Consider the following 20,015-nt stretch of genomic DNA (forward strand, 5'->3'; position numbering starts at 1 on the left):
CTGCAACCTACTCTTTGAGATGGGAGACCAAGATCCATTGAAAGGAACAGATGAGATGCAAGTTGTTTAAGAAAGAACTGCAGATGCTGGAAAAATCGAAGGTAGACAAAAAACCCAGATGAGATGCTAGAGTGGTCACATTTGAAATCCATGAACAATACTCATTTTGAATGCATTTCTCCTCCCAATGGCTCAATTATTCATGATACTGCTGCCAAGAGTACTTAACTCCCACCTCGCCACATCTCCGCACCAATTCCACTTCTCCCGTATCTCAGACTCTTCCTATTCAGCCCGTATCACAGACTCCTCCTAACACACACCCACCCACACACCACCACCACCACGCACAAAATTAGCACATTCAGATGCAATTATTAGTGTTTGTTTTTTTACATACATATGACACAGCATGGGAGCTATAACTGAATTGAACGTTTCCTTGAACCTCACAACTGCAACCTTGCCCTGTACTCATGAGATTATGCATTATATTGTGATGCAGCACATCCGAGATCAGACAGGTAAAGCTATTCAATGTATTGACAGATGCTATGAAGTCCTGTACTTAATACTTACACATTTGTGTGGATCATGGTATGTTCATGGATTATGAACTTTTGTAAAATGGTAAATTATGCAAACTCAGTTTAAGTTAATCAGGAGACAACCAAGGAATAGAAACACAATGACTGAACTGCATTTTGGATAAGACACAAAATAAGCTGCAGTTTCTCTAGTCAGGTGTTCTGATTGAAATGTGGACAACTTCTGCGTGTTCAGTTACTCACATTAATCCCCCACTAATTTAACATAATCAAAAGATCAGCTGCTCAGTTATCTTATAGGTCTAAAATTACATTCCCCTAACCAGAAACATGGACTGGGTTTCCAATTTATTATATGGGTAACGTAGGATATAGAAAATATGGAAATGTCCAGGGAGAAATGAAAAGGCTCTAAATAAACATTTGTTCTTATGATAAATCCACCCAATAGAACTTCTGAGCATAGTCATCACACCTAAGATGTCATGCAGTAAGGTGTCAAATGTATTTACAACTAAAAATAAAATCACTGAGCCTTTTTGCCTGATCTGGATATTCAAAAACACCTTTCAGTTTAGAAACTTTATTAATTGAACAATTAAACTGTAACTGTTTTAGTCAGATTATCTTAAACATGTCCACATCTTACTTGTAGGGTACATTATGCATTTTACAATGGATCACAGAAACAGGGATAAGTGAGTCAACAGACAGGGTGAAAGAGCAGTCAACCACCAGCCTGAAATCTTGTACTGACTTTGGTGTAAGATTACACTAAAATCTCAATTTTGATTTGCCATCACAAAGAAAAGGTAATCAATTCTGATTCCACATATTCCTACTGTTGTCCAATATACCCATTATATGCTTGAAAGAGAACACCTCGTATTCTTCACCAACAGTGACAGGGTTGTATGTATATGTGCACTCATAATTCCAATGGATATCAAATCAAAATTTCATAACCTGCGTGGCTTCCTGAAACCTTGGTTAGTTCTTTGAAAGTACATTCACACAAAGCTTCTTCAGTGACAGGAATACAACATTTTCATTACATTTGCAATAGATTTCTAAGCTAAGAGTGATTTTCTTCTGGTTATCCTTGCATTGTACTGAACAAGCCTGTACAAGGGATAAATCACTTTTACAACAAGCTTATCAGGTAAGTATATAACAGAAAGTATACAGAAATAAATGCATTATGAAGCACTTATCCAAAAGCAAATATCCTGATTTAGCTTGAACACTATGAAATATTGAACATACAATATCAACTTGGCTAGCTTCTCTGATTCATCTAATCTGCCATGTTTAACTGTAAAACATAATGAATCACCATTTATATCAGGGTAAAAGCCAGATAAAGATGACAAATCAGTTTGGGGGAAAAATATCTGAGGAAATTCCTTTTCGAACCTTCTAAACACACACAATTTGTGCAGTCCTTATATTTTGTCAGGAAGGATTTCCATTCTAATAGGAAACCAGTATAACTTTTGCTCGAAGGAATTCAAGGAAATGGGAGTTTGGAGTTTATGCTGGCAAGGAAAATAACTTTCTGACATTCATAACATTTAAATTTGTTGTCTCCATCCTCCCAAATCTATTTAATGGGAATCTAATAACGCCCATTAGATTGGAACAAAAACTGCAGGTGCTGGAAATATGAAATAAAAACACCCTACAAGTAATGTAGCAGCTATCTTTGATCCATCTACTGTACTTGAGTTTGCCAATAGTATATCTGATCAGTTTTGTTAGCATGCAAATACGTTTTTCACTGTGCCTCAGTACACATGCTAATAATAAACTAAACATGGAGAGACATAGAGTTAATGTCACAGGCATTGGTCCAATTCTGCCGAAGGGTCTTGAACCTGAACAGTTTACTGTTTCAGTTTTTGTGATTAACATTTCTGCTGAATGTTTCCAGCAATGTTTGTATTTCAAACTTCTATTGATCTCTGCTCACTCACCCATTTTTTAGTCTGCCACTTAATTACTTATCAACTATGAAAATAAAAAATGGCAACCCTGCCCAATTATTTGTTGTCCCATGTACACAAAGTACCAACTTACTCTAGACCTAATCCTGAATTGCTCAAACAAATGCAGAGATCGTCTATACCGTATGGTTGCAGCACCGACCACCATATTAGCTTTTAACTTCCTTGTTGTATGTAACAGACCATTGCGGATATAAAGGGACAACCTGAAAAACACAAAATACCATTACAGTCTCCAGAACATGGTAAGAGCATCCCATCTTTATTCATATATGTGCAAAATTCCGGGTTAAATGTTGATCTCAACAATTTCAAATACTAAGATTCAAATACATTTTTTTCAAAGGGATGCATCCTGAATAATCCAGACATTTTACGAATAACCTTGGCTAGACTAGAAGAAAATAAAGGAAACAGACAATTGAAGAATAATCAACTATAATGAACAAGAACTTTGTGAAAGCGCCTGTGGTTTATCTCATGTGATTAGACTTCAAAATAGTAAAAGGACAGGTGGAATACTGAGCAAAACACAAAATGCTGGAGGAATGCCATGGGTCAGGTCACACTTGCGGAGGGAATGAACAGGCGATGTTTCAGGTCGGGACCCTTCTTCAATCCTGACCCAAAACACTATCTGTCCATTCCCTTCTTTACCAATCTCTACAAATGCACCATGGAAAGCATCCTATCCAGGTGCACCACAGCTTGGTATAGGAACATAGAAATTAGGTGCAGGAGTAGGCCATTCGGCCCTTCGAGCCTGCACCGCCATTCAATATGATCATGGCTGATCATCCAACTCAGTATCCCGTACCTGCCTTCTCTCCATACCCCCTGATCCCCTTAGCCACAAGGGCCACATCTAACTCCCTCTTAAATATAGCCAATGAACTGGCCTCAACTACCCTCTGTGGCAGAGAGTTCCAGAGATTCACCACTCTCTGTGTGAAAAAAGTTCTTCTCATCTCGGTTTTAAAGGATTTCCCCCTTATCCTTAAGCTGTGACCCCTTGTCCTGGACTTCCCTAACATCGGGAACAATCTTCCTGCATCTAGCCTGTCCAACCACTTAAGAACAGCTCTAAGACCACAAGAAATTGCAGAGTTGTGAATGTAGTCCAGTCCATCACACAAAATCAGCCTTCTCCCTCCCCAATCAACTTCATCTATATTTCATTTCCTCAGGAAAGCAGCCAATAAAATCAAGGAATGCTGGACACCTGGTCATTCTCTCTTCTCCCATCTGACAGGAGATGAAAAGCTTAAAAGCACCTACCATTAGGTTCAAGAATAGCTTCATCCATGCTGTTATCGGACTCTTGAATGTTCCTCTCATATGCCAAGGATATTCCAATTGTGATCTTTGGTTTAAAAAAAAAAATTAAATCTGCACTTTCTCTGAAGCTGCAACTATATTCTGCACTCTATATTCTCTTTTGTACCACCTGACACATGTTCCTGTGCGTATTATGATAGCATGCAAAACAAAGATCTTTGCTATATCAGTACACATAATAAAACTATAATAAACTATGCCAATTTGCATGTGGTTCATGAAGTAAGCCAAAGATCACCACTGTTTAACTTTGAACCCTAGACGCTAATTGCCATCCAGCAAAATTTCACCAAGAGAATCCCTCCCCTTTTAACTTTCATTTTCATTCCCCTCCCTGCCTCCTACAATTTTGCAGCCTCACCCTCCATGCAAATGTTCCCACAAGTTTTACCCATCTTAATTCGCTTTGCCACCTTGAGAAACAACAATGGTGGATCACTTCGTCAGTGTTTTTAAAATGCCTGGCTGCTCAGTAATAAGTGAGATTTAATTTGATATGATTTAATTTATTGTCATTGTCTAAGAGACAACAAAGTTATTTTTCCCCTTAGTCATACGAATTAAAAAAAAAAAAAACACAAATGCAGTAGTCCACAACACAAACATCCCCACAGCAGCACCAAAGTTCCCCACAGTGAGGGAAGGAACCAAAGTCCAGTCAACCTCCTCGCCGATGTTCCCCAATGTTCACCCGTGGTCGGGGCTTCCCGAGCACCCCATAGTCGCCGCTACGGGCAGCCCAATGTTCAGGCCCTCTCACCGGAAACCTCTCGTCAGCCACCTTCCACCGGAGTCCGCGGCTCCCGATGTCCACATCTGCGCTGAGCGGAGATTCGCGCTGGTGACCCCCGGCTAAGGGTCCCAGGACTCCGCGATGTTAGTCAGCCAGGGCTCGAAATTAACGGTTGCCCGGGTGCCAATGGCGACCTAAAGTCCCGCCGGGCAACCTAAAAGCCTGCCATTTTGCCCGGCTTGGCAAGCACCCAGGCCACTTATCGTTCAACTCTGAGCGGGGGGCCCTCCCTCTATCTCTCCGCCCACCATCCGTGATCAGGCCACCGGGTCTCAGCTCGCTCCTCATCCGCTGGCATGGCCGGCCACCTTACACATGCGCACTGCCCGCACATCCCCCCCCTGCACATGCGCACAACCACGGCCAGCACATCATCAGCCGCCCTGCACATGCGCACTTCCATGGCAACTGGCCGGCGCCGGGCACGTTCTCCCTCCCTTTGCATTGTGGGAGATCTGTTGAAAACCACCATTGTGGGCGACCGCTGAAAACCAACGCAGAATCACTCCCTGGAGCTGGAGTAACTCTTGCTTCTTGGTTTCCTGGTTCTCCAAAAATATTCCAAATGGAATTTAAACTGGAATGGACCTTCCACCACCAAACTCCAAATGCACATTATCTGTTTATTTATTGTGTAAACATATGGTCTATGGTATATAAACACACTGAACTTTTATCTCCTGTTCTGTATTATAGAAACATAGAAATTAGGTGCAGGAGTAGGCCATTCGGCCCTTCGAATTCAATATGGCCATTCAATATGATCATGGCTGATCATCCAACCCAGTATCCCGTACCTGCCTTCTCACCATACCCGTTATATATTATGTTGTGCTGCAGCAAGCAATAATTTCATTGTCCTATCTATCCTCTTGACTCTTGATTTGGACTAGCAAAAAAGGATTTTTGGGGAAAAAAGAGCTGCCTTAAGTTTAGTTGCGTCTGGTTGGGTAACTATGGTAGGGTGAAGACTGGTCCATGCAAAAATAATTGAGCGGGGGGGGGGGGGGGGGGGGGGGGCAAACTCCATGGAGCAGCCAGCATTTCTGGATAGAAGAAATTGGGTGATGTTTCGGGTAGTGACCCTTCTTTAGAAACTGCTTGTTTTAGTGTTTTTAGTTTAATTTAAAGAAGCAGCGTGGAAACAGCCCCTTCGGCCCAGTGTCCATGCCATCCACCGATCACCCAAACATTAGTTCAATCCCACACATCAGTGACGCAAGTCAAGAGTGTTTTATTCTCTCACGTCCCACTTAGAACATTGAAATCCTTGCAGCAGGTGAACCACTGCCACACCTGGAACAACTGCTTGGGTCCTTGAATGGAGTCAACGGGTAGGTAAAGCGACAAGTGTAGCATTTCCTGCAGTTGCAAGGTAAAGTGGGGGTGGGAAGGGATGAATTGACCAGGGAGTTATGGAGGGAGTGGTCTCTGCGGAAAGCCGACAGGGGAGGAGGTGGGAAGATGAGGCCAGTGGTGGGATCCCGTTGGTAGACAAAGCTGGAGAAAATCAGCGGGTGAGGCAGCATCTGTGGGCCGAAGGAATAGGCAAAGTTTCTGGTCGAGACCCTTCTTCAGACTAATGTCGGGAGGGGAGCAGCCGGAAAAAGAAAGGAAGAGGCGGAGACAGTAGGCCGTGGGAGAGCTGGGAATGGGAGGGGAAGGAGGGAGAAAGCAAGCACTACCTGAAATGTGAGAAGCCAATGTTCATACCGCTGGGGTGTAAACTACCCAAGCGAAATATAAGGTGCTCTTCCTCCAATTTGCGGTGGGCCTCACTCTAGCCATGGAGGAGGCCCAGGGCAGAAAGGTCGGATTCGGAATGGGAGGGGGAGTTGAAGTGCTGAGCCACCGGGAGATAAGGCTGGTTATTGCGAACTGAGTGGAGGTGTTGTGCGAAGCAATCGCCAAGCCCGCACTTGGTCTCACCGAGGTTGATCATACGTTGAATAATCCAACCAGATTTTTGTTTGGAAGTGGAAAGAAATAATAGAAATTGCATTCATTGCAACGTGTAAAAAGAGTTGAGATACTGTATTGTAATTTTGTTGCATGTCATTGTGGTATATATCATGTCTTGATTGGTGAATATGTTTAGTTTGAGACTTTATTTGAAGCAGAAATAATATTTGAATGCTTCATTGACCATAATTCTAAATGGTAACTACGCACTTCGTCCAAGCACATTATCGCAACGCGTCATGCAAGCCGTCTTAAACGACCACGTAAACTGTCATTTAGGCAACCTGAAAAGCTGCCTAGGTTGCCCGGCTGGCAACAGAGAAAAAAAGTTAAGTGAGAGCCCTGTCAGCGCCACCCGCTTTGGGAGCTCCGCGATGCTGGAGCAGAGGCCCAGCACTCCGGAGCTCCATGCGGCGATCCCAGGAAGGCCTCGCCCGCTCCGCGATTTTTCCAGCGCCTCACCTCCGCTGCTGAAGCTCTAGTCCTGTCCCGGCAGGAAAGGCCACGCCAATCCAGCTGGTAGGCCGCGGGGGTGAGGGGGCGGGGGGAGGGGGGTGAGGACGTGTCTCGGATAATAGCCACATCCTCGCCAGGAAGCGACTGAAGGACGGTTTCCCCCTTACCATACCCGCTTCCCCCCCCCCCCCCCCACATAAAATACTGAAAAAAACAAAAAAACACTCTAAACATAACAAAATAAAAAAAGAATGCCAGACCGTGGGCGGAGGCAGCTAGCAACAGCGCCACCGGCTGTCGATCCCTGATAGACATACTACTTCAAATTATCAAAGTAGACATTAGACTTTACTTTAGGTAAGGTGGGTTTTCTCCCAGTGCTCCGGTTTCCTCCCACATACCAAAGACCCGCAGGTTTGTAGGTTAAATTGGCTTCTGTATATTGTAAATTGTCCCTAATGTGTGGGATAGTGCTGTGCTGGTCGGCGTGGAATTGGTGGGCCGAAGAACCTGTTTCCCCATTGTATCTCTAAAGTCTAAAAATATTATTTCAGTTGCCGACGGCACAACTAAACTAATGACTCTATGGTCTGTCACATTTTACTGGATCAATAATCATCTTTGTCAGGTTCCGAGTGATAATTTATCTGTCGTCAGTTATAAAATACATTGTGCTCACACAGCTATCATATAGTACCAATAGGGATCCTGACACTACGCAATGCTCTTAACTCTTACTGCATGGCTGGAAGTTTAATTACAAAGTCCATGCTACTAGTATAACTGGTACTGGATCATGATTTGTCCAAATTACAAACTACTACTGCTTCCTTGGGGCATCACATCATGGAGGCTTAAGAACCGGTCATCTCTTTTGCACTTTGGCTTTTATATTTGGACAAATCATGATCCAGTACTAGTTATAAATGTCTTTAATTCTACACTTTCCCCTTACCAACCCATTCATTACAAAAGCTACTGATCTCTGCTACTTCCTGTAAAAATAAACTCCAGATCCAAATTATACATTTTTCTTTTTAACATAGTCAATTTTTGCTTCTCTTCTTGATTTTCTTTTCTCTCATCTCCTTAAATTAATTTGTTGAGTGTGGGAAATGAATCTGATCTTTGGCCTCAGTCACAAAACTGACATGCTTTTTTCCCTCTCTTCCTATGGGGGAAAAGAGTTTTTATGCTTTGGCTGCATGTGACAACTGGAATTGGCAGTTTTTAAATAGACTGCAGGCTAAGTTCCCTTTCTTCCAACACAAAGCAGCACAGCACATTTAATGACAAGTAATGACAATAAACTTAATTAAAAAGTCCTAAAACATTTTGTGCTTTAAAATTGCACAACACAAGCAAACCAGTGAATGAAAATTGGATAAATGTTTTACTTTAAGCCAGATATTGCACATTGAAGATACATGAATATAGAGCACAAAACAGACAAGGAGGAGGAGGAGGGGGGGGGGGGGGGGGGGGGAAAAAAACGGGACAGACATTAGTCAAAATCTAAGAGATACTTTCTCCAGCCATATAGCTGCAAAAATCAAAATACATTCAGGCAAAATACCTTTTCGTCAGCACATGGCACAGCTTCCTAAAATTTCGAGTGGCGGGTTCATATGATTCTTAGCCACAGAATATATTCTCCAATAGTAATTTTATACAAACAAAATCTTGCTGCCTTAGAGGTTACGGAGTCAACCATTTTATATTCAGATTTTCATGGAAATATAGATCTAATGTTTTGCTTTACCAACATCAGTTAAGCCCACAACAATGGCCAAATTATTTCAGGTCAATTAGTGATGAGTAATAAATACTGTTGTTACCAGTAAAAATATAACAGAATATTAATTATTTTTTACCTCTGCTTGCTGGACATAAGGTTTATATATGAAATGAATTGAGGCAGTTTTTTAATTTTTTTTATTTTATTGACCAGGTAAATTAGTAAAACTCCAAAGAACAACACCATGAAATTTAGAAAATCATTCTTACGACACTGAAATAATGAAAACAACAATTCTGTTAAAGTAAGACCAACAAGAACAAGGAACTGTGTAGGAACTGCAGATGCTGGTTTAAATCAAAGGTAGACACAAAATGCTGGAGTAACTCAGCGGGACAGGCAGCATCTCTGGAGAGAAGGTCTCGACCCGAAACGTCACCCATTCCTTCTCGCTGAGTTACTCCAGCATTGTGTGTCTACCTAAGAACAAGGAACTATTCATTTAAAATACTTTTCATCCAAGCATTTAGGATTGCACAAGTATTTAGTCAGAGCATACCCTAACATGGTGTCTTTCAAGAATAGTCACCATTTTATAAAATTGAAGCAAAATACAATTTAAATTGCAAGAGACCTCGAGCCAAAGTATTCTAATTATACTCAGCAAGGCGAGGGAAAGATCTCTTCCGCAACTTTCTTATCCTATGCGAGCTATTTCATAAGCAGTTTTCTGCAATTTTGTAAACTACAATTCATTATATATATAGGCCTTATGCCCAGCACTAGAGATAAAAGATACTTCCCTTAAATCTTTGAAAAATGCATTAGATTTTTTTTTGAAGATGTATCACTGGCATGAACAATTTTTATTACTCATCACTAATTGCCCTGAAATACATTGTGTGAGTACTTTCTTGAACCATTGCAGTCTTTGAGTGAAGGTATTACAACAATGCTATTGGATATGGAGATCCAGGATTTAAACCCAATGATGAAATGGTGGTACATTTCCAAGTCAGGATGACCTGAGACTTGGTGAGAAACCCGTCAGAGATGGTATTAAGAATTATTCTCTTGTCGCCCAAATGGTTAAACAAAACAAACAAGAATTACAAATCAAAGTTTTGCGGAATCTGCTGGATGGCCAATTTAGCTCACTAATAAAATGCAGACTGATGAAGTTTGCCACCCAACACAAACTGTATTGGAACCTAGCTACCTAGATTTTAATAGCGCGATAAAGAATAAATATGTCATAAGTGGCCAGTAGGTAGCAGCCAATCAATATTCCCACACCAGTCGATAGCAGGAAAAAGAGTGTGTGAAGATCAGAACTCTAGTTGGACGAAATGGCAGATGAGTTGAACAGGTACTTTAGATCTGTTCTGTAGTGAAGAAGGGTTTTTGCCCGAAACGTTGCCTATTTCCTTCGCTCCATCGATGCTGCTGCACCCGCTGAGTTTCTCCAGCTTTTTTGTGTACCTTCGATTTTCCAGCATCTGTAGTTCCTTCTTAAACACAAGGTACTCAGATCCGTCTTCACTAAAGAAGACGCAAACAATCTCCCTGATGTACTAACGGCCAGAGGATCTAAGATGATGGAGGAACTGAAGGAAATTCACATTAGGCTGAAAATGGTGTTGAGTAGATTGATGGGACTGTAGGCTGATAAATCCCCAGGGTCTAATGGTCTGCATCCCAGGGTACTTAAGAAAGTGGCTCTAGAAATCATGGAAGCATTGGTGATCATTTTCCAATGCTCTATAGATTCCGGATCAGTTCTTGTGGATAGGAGGATAGCTAATGTTATCCCACTTTTTAAGAAAGGTGGGAGAGAGAAAACAGGGAATTATAGACCAGTTAGCCTGCCTGACATCGGTGGTGGGGAAGATGCTGGAGTCAATTATAAAATATGAAATAGCGGCACATTTGGATAGCAGTACACGATCAGTCCGAGAGCATGGATTTACGAAGGGGAAATCATGCTTAACTAATCTTCTGGAATTTTTTGAGGATGTAACTAGGAAAATGGGCAAGGGAGAGCCAGTGGATGTAGTGTACCTGGACTTTCAGAAAGCACTAGACCAAGTGCAGACCCGTTGGGTCTGCTCCCCCAACGCAATATTCCACCACTCACCTGTTCCCCCAAGGCAATATTCCACCACTCATGCACAGCCCCCAACTGCGCAGGCACGGCTCACTTCCTCTCATTCCCCAACACTCCCTCCCCTTCTTCTTTCCCCTCCCCAATCCCTCCCTCTCCATTCCCCGACCCCGTCACTCGCTCCCTCTATAACTCCTCACTCTACCCCCTCCTATCCTCACCTTCCCCTAACCCCCCCACCATCCCTCCTGACCTCCCCACTGCCCTCTCCCTCTATTCCCCACTCCCTACCTCCCCCTACTCCCCCCCCGCTAGCCCTCGCCTCCTCCTCCTCTTCTTCTTCTTTCCCCTCTCATCCTAACTTTCCACAAGCCCTCCCTTACCTCTCCTTGCCCCTACCCTGTCACTCCCTCCATAGGTCCTCTCCCTCTATATCCCCCCCTTTCCCTCTCCACACCTCCCCCAATTTACCCTCCCTCCCTACCCCCTCCTCTCCCTCAATCCCCCCCATCTCCCTCCTCACCTCCCCAGGATCTTGAGGTTGTCGCTCCTCTCCCTTCTTGCGTGCCCTGGAGGAGCATCAGCCTTCGGCGCCCTCAGAACCAGGCTCAGCGCCCAGGCTTTAGTAACCCCGGCAAGAAAGCCACGCCACCAGGCAGGCAGGCGAGCCGTGCCAGCAGGAAGGTGGGCGCCGGCAGGAAGGGCCGGCAGACAAACTGGCGGGCTGCACCAGCCGAAAGGTTGACGCCAGCAGGAAGGGCCGGCAAACAGGCAGGCGCCGGCGGGAAGGCGCGCCTGCAGGAAGTTGGGCTGCGGCCGATGACTGACAACGGAGGCGGTCAATCAGTGCGGCGATGGTGCAAGAAGGGGTGTCGCCATCCCGGCTGTGACAGACAGGATTTTTAAACCTTAATAACTTTTAAAATATACTACCAATCGGAACAAACGGTGCATTTGCAGCACAGGACAACGGTAAATAAGGTGGCCAAAAATCGTAGCTCTATCGCGTACCATTTTTGCACAAATTAAAAAACACTGCAAACCAGATGATAACAAGTTATAGTTATGTATAGATTTGATAAGGTCCAACATTGGAGATTAGTGGGCAAATTAGAGCACATGGTATTGGGGGTAGGGTGCTGACATGGATAGAAAATTGGTCGGCAGACAGGAAACAAAGAGTAGGGATTAACGGGTCCCTTTCAGAAATGGCAGGCCGTTACTAGTGGGGAACCACAAGGGTCAGTGCTAGGACCACAACTATTTACAATATACATAAATGATTTAGATGAAGGGATTAAATGTAACACTAGCAAATTTACAGATGACACAAAGCTGGGTGGCAGTGTGAACTGTGAGGAGGATGCTATGAGGATGCAGGGTGACTTGGACAGATTGGGTAAGTGGGCAGATGCAGTTTAATGTGCATAAATGGGAGGTTATACACTTTCATAACAAGTGAGTTGAGTATTGGAGCAAAGAGGTCTTTCTGCAGTTGTACAGGGCCCAAGTGAGACCACACCTGGAGTACTGTGTGCAGTTTTGGTCTCCAAATTTGAGGAAGAACATTCTTGCTATTGAGGGAATGCTGCGTAGGTTCACAAGGTTAATTCCCGGGATGGCGCGAGTGTCATATGTTGATAGAATTTGGAAGGATGAGAGGATATCTTATTGAAACTAGGGGTCACAGTTTAAGGATAAGAGGGAAGTTGAAAAAAGAAAGAGAGAAGGAAAGAGAAAAATTGAAAGAAAGAGTAAGAAGAGGAGATATCCGTCAACCCATCCATGCACCTGCTCACCCAGCCTTACAATCGGTTTTGAGTTTGTGTTCAACCATTGTATTGTTCAAGAAATTCAATAAAAGGAGACAATATTTTTTTTAATTGATCTGGTTTGTCAGTCAAGACAAACCTATTTTTTTTCTAGATGTAGTGTCTCTGTCATTTCTGTAATCCACATCTTCACTGAGGGGACTGATGTTTATTTCCAAAATTTAAATATAAGTTTTTTTGCAGATATTAAACCGTAATCAAGAAAACGTCTTTGAAATACCGTTAAATTAACACATGCCTCTGATATTCCCAGTATTATCAGTTTTGGGTCTGGCTCTAGTGGATGGTTGATTGATTTCACAAAGGAGTTTCCAGGGTTAACTTTTCTCGCCTAGAGTATGAGATTTGCATCATGTGGAACGACTGACGCTTGCTATCCCTGGTTCTGAAACAAACCCAGTTAATATAGCGTAAACGATAATTACCTGGCAAAATCACATTCCCGCAAATATCGTGCATTATTCATGTGGCCCAGGAAGTCAATGTCTTGGAAGAGCACAATGCCTAAAATGCAGATGGTAGAATAAATATGGCGTAGTTAGGAAAACAGCAGCCTAAATACATTGTTTAAATTGTTTGTTTTTTTTAAAAAAAGCTTACAATGATAAGGGAAGGCAAAAACATGAAAATTACTGCTAGAATAACCTTAAAAAAAAAAAAAAACATATTATAAACACCGTGAAGCCCCATTTGGTCTGATAACCCTTTATGATACCAATTGGTCTCATCCTATCACAGATATTCCTTTGGTTCCATAACCTCCCCCTCCTTCCTCTTTCTCTGTAACTGAAAACTTGTCTTCTTTTTTCCCCAATTCTGACATGTTTCTCTTTCCAAGAAACTGACCACTGATCTTTTGTGTTTCCAGTATTTTATTTGATTTCCATCATCTCTAGTTGTTTTTATTTTGATTTCTTTATACTGTGGTAATGCAAATTTCTGAATTATCATGGTAAGCTAAGTGATAGATTCCTGTTGTCTCCCACTATCAGGAAGATATCCAAGACAAAGTATTGACAAAATCCTAAATGACCTCCCTTTTCATAAGCTGATTATAGTTCCCTTATTTAGTATAAGCCAATTACAATCTAAAGCATGTTATCCGCATAGGCAATTTATTGGAACAAAATAAGAAACCACTTGGAGAAATCACCCTTATTCTTGGCATAAAATGGGCCTAGCACCAAAGGTTGGTAAATATAAAACTGCCACGCATTTTGCATTATAGAATCACGTCCTAACACTTGCAGAGAAGATAAAACTGACATACAGAATGTAACACACTGTCAAAAGTAGAAAACTGGGAAGTGTTGCTTACGCAATATTAGTAATAGTTTTGAAATGTCTTTAAAATCTCATTAACATAATTGGATTGTGACATTAGTCATTTCCAGGATAAAATCATGCATTTCACAACATGCCTTCAGAATGAAGCAAACGTAAATCTTGCAAATGTAAGTCCCTCGAACTGAGGGAGGAAGAAGAGTCCAGGATAAACTTTGATGATTGATTCAATGCTTAAAGACACGGAGTGACAATAAATCAGTAAAGCAGCAGGTGCCAAGAGTACATACTTCCAGAAACAAAGATCAAATCATTTATGTACTGGGAACAAAATAGAGCAACTTTTATACATTGATGTATACATTACTTCCAGTTATTGAGCATACATGTTTCCTTGCTTGACAACATTTCACCTTGGGTAAGATCAAGACCTCAAATAAGGTATAACGTATCTGGTTACCAGTAATCCCCAAAGTCCCGCATGCTTCTGATACACGATCTTTCTTCAGTAAGCACTTCCAAATATTAAAGCTGCCTGTGAAAAATCGGCTCAATCTACTGGCAGGATAAGAAAACCAAGGTTACTGTCCTCTGCTATTCCAACAGTCTCCATAGTAAGGTTCTATTACTTGGTTATTACTCAGTCATCTCCGATGTGCAGGCAAGTTAGCCTGAAACCACACACCCACAACTAGCACTCTATTCCAGGCTACTTCATGGCAAGACTTACTAGATGGAGAGGGGCAAATTAAAAGGATGATCTCAATGCTTTCCCAGGAAAATCTAAGATTTTCACATATGTGCGAATCCTGAGCCAATGACCACTGAAAATGAAGCAACATTTCAGATAGCATGCTCCATTCAGCAGGAGCATGCAGGGGCCCCAAAGTAAATGAAGGAAACTGTCCCGTCCCCGTCCCCCCCACCATCAAGCAACCATTGTGCCACTTGGCCGAGCCTGTACTTCTCACACTGGCAATGTCAGCCATCTCAGAACCAATAGAATTGGAGTGGTAGGTAGCAAAGTATTTTTGAGTTCAAAGGGCAGATCAACATAGAGGAATAGAAAGGCAAAAAGAAAGCGAAGCAGAAAAATATAAAGGATAATATTAGTCAAATTGACTCCACACTCAGACCAAATTGAATAACTGTGGAATTGTTTAGTTTAGAGCTTCAGCCTGGAAACAGGATTTCAGAGGAAAAGACAATAGCCCTTGTGGCTAAAGGTATCAGGGGTATGGAGAGGATACCGAGTTGGATGATCAGCCATGATCATATTGAATGGCTCGAAGGGCCGAATGGCCTACTCCTGCACCTATTTTCTATGTTTCTATTTTCAATAGACAGATGAAATTGTTGTAGGTAAGTCTCAAGTACAGTGCAGGGAAGAAAATGGGGCATTGTAAGTGGAGCAAAACTCCAACAATTCACTGTCTGATTGTTTGGAAATTTCGTTCTAGCTCATTGGTGTTGATTGTGGAGGTCTACCCTGGTTCTGCATTCCCTTGAAACTCACCAGTTCTGTTCTTAATGTTCCCATTAAACATACCATGTTCACTGGAAAATTGATTGTATTGATGTGTGACAACTAAAAACAAAATGAAGTAAAAGTGTGCTGAAGTATTAATTGTAACAATAACCAATAGCCCGGAAAATCTGAGGGCCAGAGCACATCTGTTGGGACCCCTCATCCAATCTGAAGAAAGGACCCAATACAAAATGTTATTAGTTCATTCCCACTATGGAGGCAGCCTGGCCTGTTGAGTTCCTCCAGCACTGTTTTTTGCTCAAAATTCCAGCATTTGCCAGCTTTTCTGAGTCGAGGGAATCTGCTAGTCCAGCACAACCAAAGTCTTGAACAGGCCAGATGAGTAGAGTTTTATTGTAACCCTAATTTCTGCTATTTTAGTATATTAATCAGTCAAACAGCAGTCAATATAAAACCTCCTTGTACCAATGTGTTAAAATTGTGACATTACCATTTTCCTCTTGAACATTTCCCAATTTATTCCTATGATCTATGATTGTATTCACATTACTTTCTACAATACAGGAGGCCATTTGGGCAAAAGAGCAATCCAGTTCCTCTTATTGCCTGTAAACCTGCAATTTATTTTCTCCCTAATCAATTCTCCTTTTGCCATATACCTGCATTACAGGGTAATTTGCAGTTGGCAAATAACCTAATAGCAGGCCTCATGGAAACTGGAACAACCAAACAACTCCACATGGTCATAGTGAGTATATGCAAACACTACATTGGACCACACCCAAAGTCAGGATTAAACCCAGGTACCTGGAACTGTTGAGCATAATTAACACTTAACTAGCAAAAACAAGTAGTGTCTTTCCTCAATTCCCAATGGAATACAATTGGCATTCATGAGGATAGCCACTGCTTTAAAAAAAAAATGCTGTACTTGCCCACACAATTTGAACACGTGACACCTGTTTTTAAAAAAAATCTATTTGAGAAATAGGCATTTAAACACAGAATTGTAAAACAATGTGATGAGAACCTCTCGTGTTCAAGAAGGAACTGCAGATGCTGGAAAATCTAAGGTACACAAAAATGCTGGAGACACTCAGCGGGTGCAGCAACATCTATGGAGCGAAGGACATAGGTAACGCTTCGGGCCGAAACCCTTCTTCAGACTGATAGGGGGTGGCGGGGAGAAGGAAGGAAAAAGGAGGAGCCCGAGGGCTGGGAGGAGACAGCTCGAGGGCTAAGGAAGGGGAGGAGACAGCAAGGGCTAACAAAATTGGGAGAATTCAATGTTCATGCCCCCGGATGCAGGCTCCCCAAGCGGAATATGAGGTGCTGTTCCTCCAATTTCCGGTGTTGCTCACTCTGGCAATGGAGGAGACCCAGGACAGAAAGGTCGGAATGGGAGGGGGAGTTGAAGTGCTGAGCCATTGGGAGGTCAGGTAGGTTCTTGCGGACCGAGCGGAGGTGTTCGGCGAAACAATCGCCCAACCTCCACATAGTCTCACCGATGTAGATCAGCTGACATCCAGAGCAGCGGATGCAGTAGATGAGGTTGGAGGAGATACAGGTGAACCTCTGTCGCACCTGGAACGACTGCTTGGGTCCTTGAATGGGGTCGAGGGAGGAGGTAAAGGGACAGGTGTTGCATTTCTTGCGGTTGCAACGGAAAGTGCCCGGGGAGGGGGTGGTATGGGAGGGAAGGGAAGAATTGACAAGGGAGTTGCGGAGGGAGCGGTCTTTGCGGAAGGCAGACATGGGGGGGGATGGGAAGATGTGGCGAGTGGTGGGGTCACGTTGGAGGTGGCGAAAATGACGTAGGATTATTTGTTGTATGTGACGGCATGTATATGGGGTGAAAGGCAAGGACTCTGCCTTTGTTGCGAGTGCGGGGATGGGGAGAGAGCAGTGTTGCGGGGTATGGAAGAGACCCTGGTGCGAGCCTCATCTATGGTGGAGGAGGGGAATCCCCGTTCCCTGAAGAATGAGGACATTTCAGATGCGAACCTCTCTACTTGTTCAGTATTGTGCAGTAAAGAATGAGAATGTTGTTCTTCAGTGGCAGATACAGCAGAGCCAGGGTCACATTTCTCAGTCTGAAGAAGGGTCTTGACCCAAAACATCACCCATTGCTTCTATCCAGACATGCTGCCTGTCCCGCTGAGTTACTCCAGCATATTGTGTCTATCTTTGGTTTAAACCAGCATCTGCAGTTCCTTCCTACACCATGTTTCTTCCAATAGGCTGACCCTGGCTATGTTCAGCTTATTGCCGAGGCCCATTTACCTTTGTGTAGGGAAATGAACATATGACATTTCGAGTCAGGACCAGTCTCGAGAAGGGTCCCGACCTTTAACATTGTCTGTCCATTTCCTCCACAAGCTGCATGACTCACTGAGTTCCTCCAGTGGTTTGTTTATTGCTCAAGATTCCAACATCTGCAGTCTCTTGTATGCCCACTCAATTCAACCAGCAAGAGAAATACTTGCGTACAACAGATCAAATGATGGGACCCTGTGGCCTATAACTCATCTCGTCACATCCCAAGATCTAAATGGCACATGGATAAAGTAAATTACAACACCATGGAATACTCTCAACCTGCCTGAATCAGGGTTTTCTGCCCAACTTGCCTATGCCGACTAAGATGTCCCACCTGCCTGCGTTTGGCCCATATCCCTGTAAATTTTTCCTATCCTTGTACTTATCCAAAGGTCTTTTAAATGGTGTTCGGGTACCTGCCTCAGCAACCACCTTTGGCAACTCATTCCAGATATACCAAAGTTGCCCTTCAGATTTCTATTAAATCTTTCCCCTCTCACCTTAAACCTATACCCCTGGTTCTTGATTTCCCCTACTCTGGATAAAATACTCTCTGCATTTACCCTATCTATTCCCCTCATGATCTTGTACACCTCTATAAGATCACCTCTTCTCTTCCAGCACTCCAAGGAATAAAGTCCTAGCTTGTCCAATCTCTCCCTTTAGTTCAGGCCCCGATATCCTCGCAAACACACTGTGCATTCTTCTTGGCACACCCTAAACAACATCACTCTTGGAATCTGAAGGACTGCAGCAATTCAAGATGCTAGTTCACCACCGTGTTCTCAAGGGCAAATAAAGATGAACAATAAATGCTGGCCAGTTCCAACACAAATGAATGTATTAATACCTTTGGAAGAATCTGCCCTGGTTTCAATTTGCAAACGTGGGTTGGTTTCAACCACAGATTGTGCCCTGCAGGGCTTCCCGTCAATGCGATACCATTGCATCGCCGACGAACTGCAATAAATGGCCAGGACCACATGATTTAACGTAGCGGAAAGAAACGCGGCAAGGTAGTAGTGTCGACAAGGTAACTGGGTCATCAGTCTTCGAGGTGACCGCAGCTCCAAGGCCGGTTCAAAATGAATGAAAGTGAGCCCAGGCCGAGCCTCTGCACCCCTGCTGCAGGGGAGCCCGGCGAGCGGTCTTCCTTACCCCGGACTGTCTGGTCCCTCAGAATATCCTTGACCGGGGTGTCGAAAGATGCGACTAGTAATACCAGCGCCCCGCGCATGAAGTACCACAGGTCGAAAAAAGCGAACGGCAACACCGACAACACGGCCATTAGGAGCCACATGGTGCTGGTCTTGGAGCCGGCGTCGGGAGGGAGAGATATAGAGAGCGATGACTATCCGCCGCTTCCCCCTCCGCGCATCATCCTGGTCGTTGGCGGCGGCCGCTCCTTCCGCGGAGGGAGGGAGGGAGGAGAGTCAGGCGGCGCGCGCGCGCGCGTTCTCGCCCACCTCGTGCGTGCGGGGTAACGGCAACCCGGAGGCCTCGCTCGCTCGCTCGCGCGCGCCAGGGTCCGCACTGCGGGCTGGGTCGCGCGCCGGCGGGCGATGCGGTCACAGGGAGCCGGCGCCGCGCGCGACCCAGCCCAACGGAAACGGCGCGGGCGGGGGCGGGGGTGAACCGCGAGTACCTGACGCGAGGCGGGTGGGGTTGGCCAACTCTTCACCACCGGAGCTCAAGCAACTGCAGAACATGCTGGAAATCACTCTGCAAGGTTGAGCATCATCTGTGGAAATAGTTTTGAGTTTGCGGATGGCAGTGGTTTATATGCATTTGCAATATATACAGGGGCACAAAGTGTTTGAGTAACTCAGCATCTCAGGCCACATCTCTGCTGAACATGGATAGGTGACATTTCAGGCTGAGACCCTTCATCAGACATAATATATATTTCCTTCCCCTTTAAAATACAGCCATTATTTAATAATTTAAGCTTTTAAAAAAATAATCAGCTGAATTGATCAACAAATCTATTGCTTCTAAATAATATTCATTATTTTGTGGATCAAAATGAAAACACTGGATCTTCATTTTCACTAACAACCAGACTTATCATCTCAAACAGTGAGGCACATCTCCCTAATTCATTTGTAATTGTACTGAAAATCTTTCCCACAAATTCCTTTTGGCG

The 20,015-nt window shown here is 43.6% G+C and overlaps 1 protein-coding gene across 1 annotated transcript in view; it reads right to left on the bottom strand.

Moving 5' to 3' along the window:
* Window positions 1-19,309, bottom strand: part of LOC129698139 (protein THEM6-like) — a 30,598-nt gene extending 11,289 nt beyond the window's left edge. Inside the window, exons 1-3 of the mRNA XM_055637043.1 lie at window positions 19,028-19,309; window positions 13,203-13,281; window positions 2,628-2,760 (exon numbers count right to left, since the gene is read on the bottom strand). Coding sequence (XP_055493018.1) covers window positions 2,628-2,760; window positions 13,203-13,281; window positions 19,028-19,169 — 354 coding nt within the window. The 5' untranslated portion in view covers window positions 19,170-19,309. The remainder of the gene's footprint in view (window positions 1-2,627; window positions 2,761-13,202; window positions 13,282-19,027) is intronic.
* Window positions 19,310-20,015: the final 706 nt, after the last annotated feature.

This window comes from Leucoraja erinacea, chromosome 6 (assembly GCF_028641065.1).
Source record: "Leucoraja erinacea ecotype New England chromosome 6, Leri_hhj_1, whole genome shotgun sequence".
Classification (NCBI taxonomy): Eukaryota; Metazoa; Chordata; class Chondrichthyes; order Rajiformes; family Rajidae; genus Leucoraja; species Leucoraja erinaceus.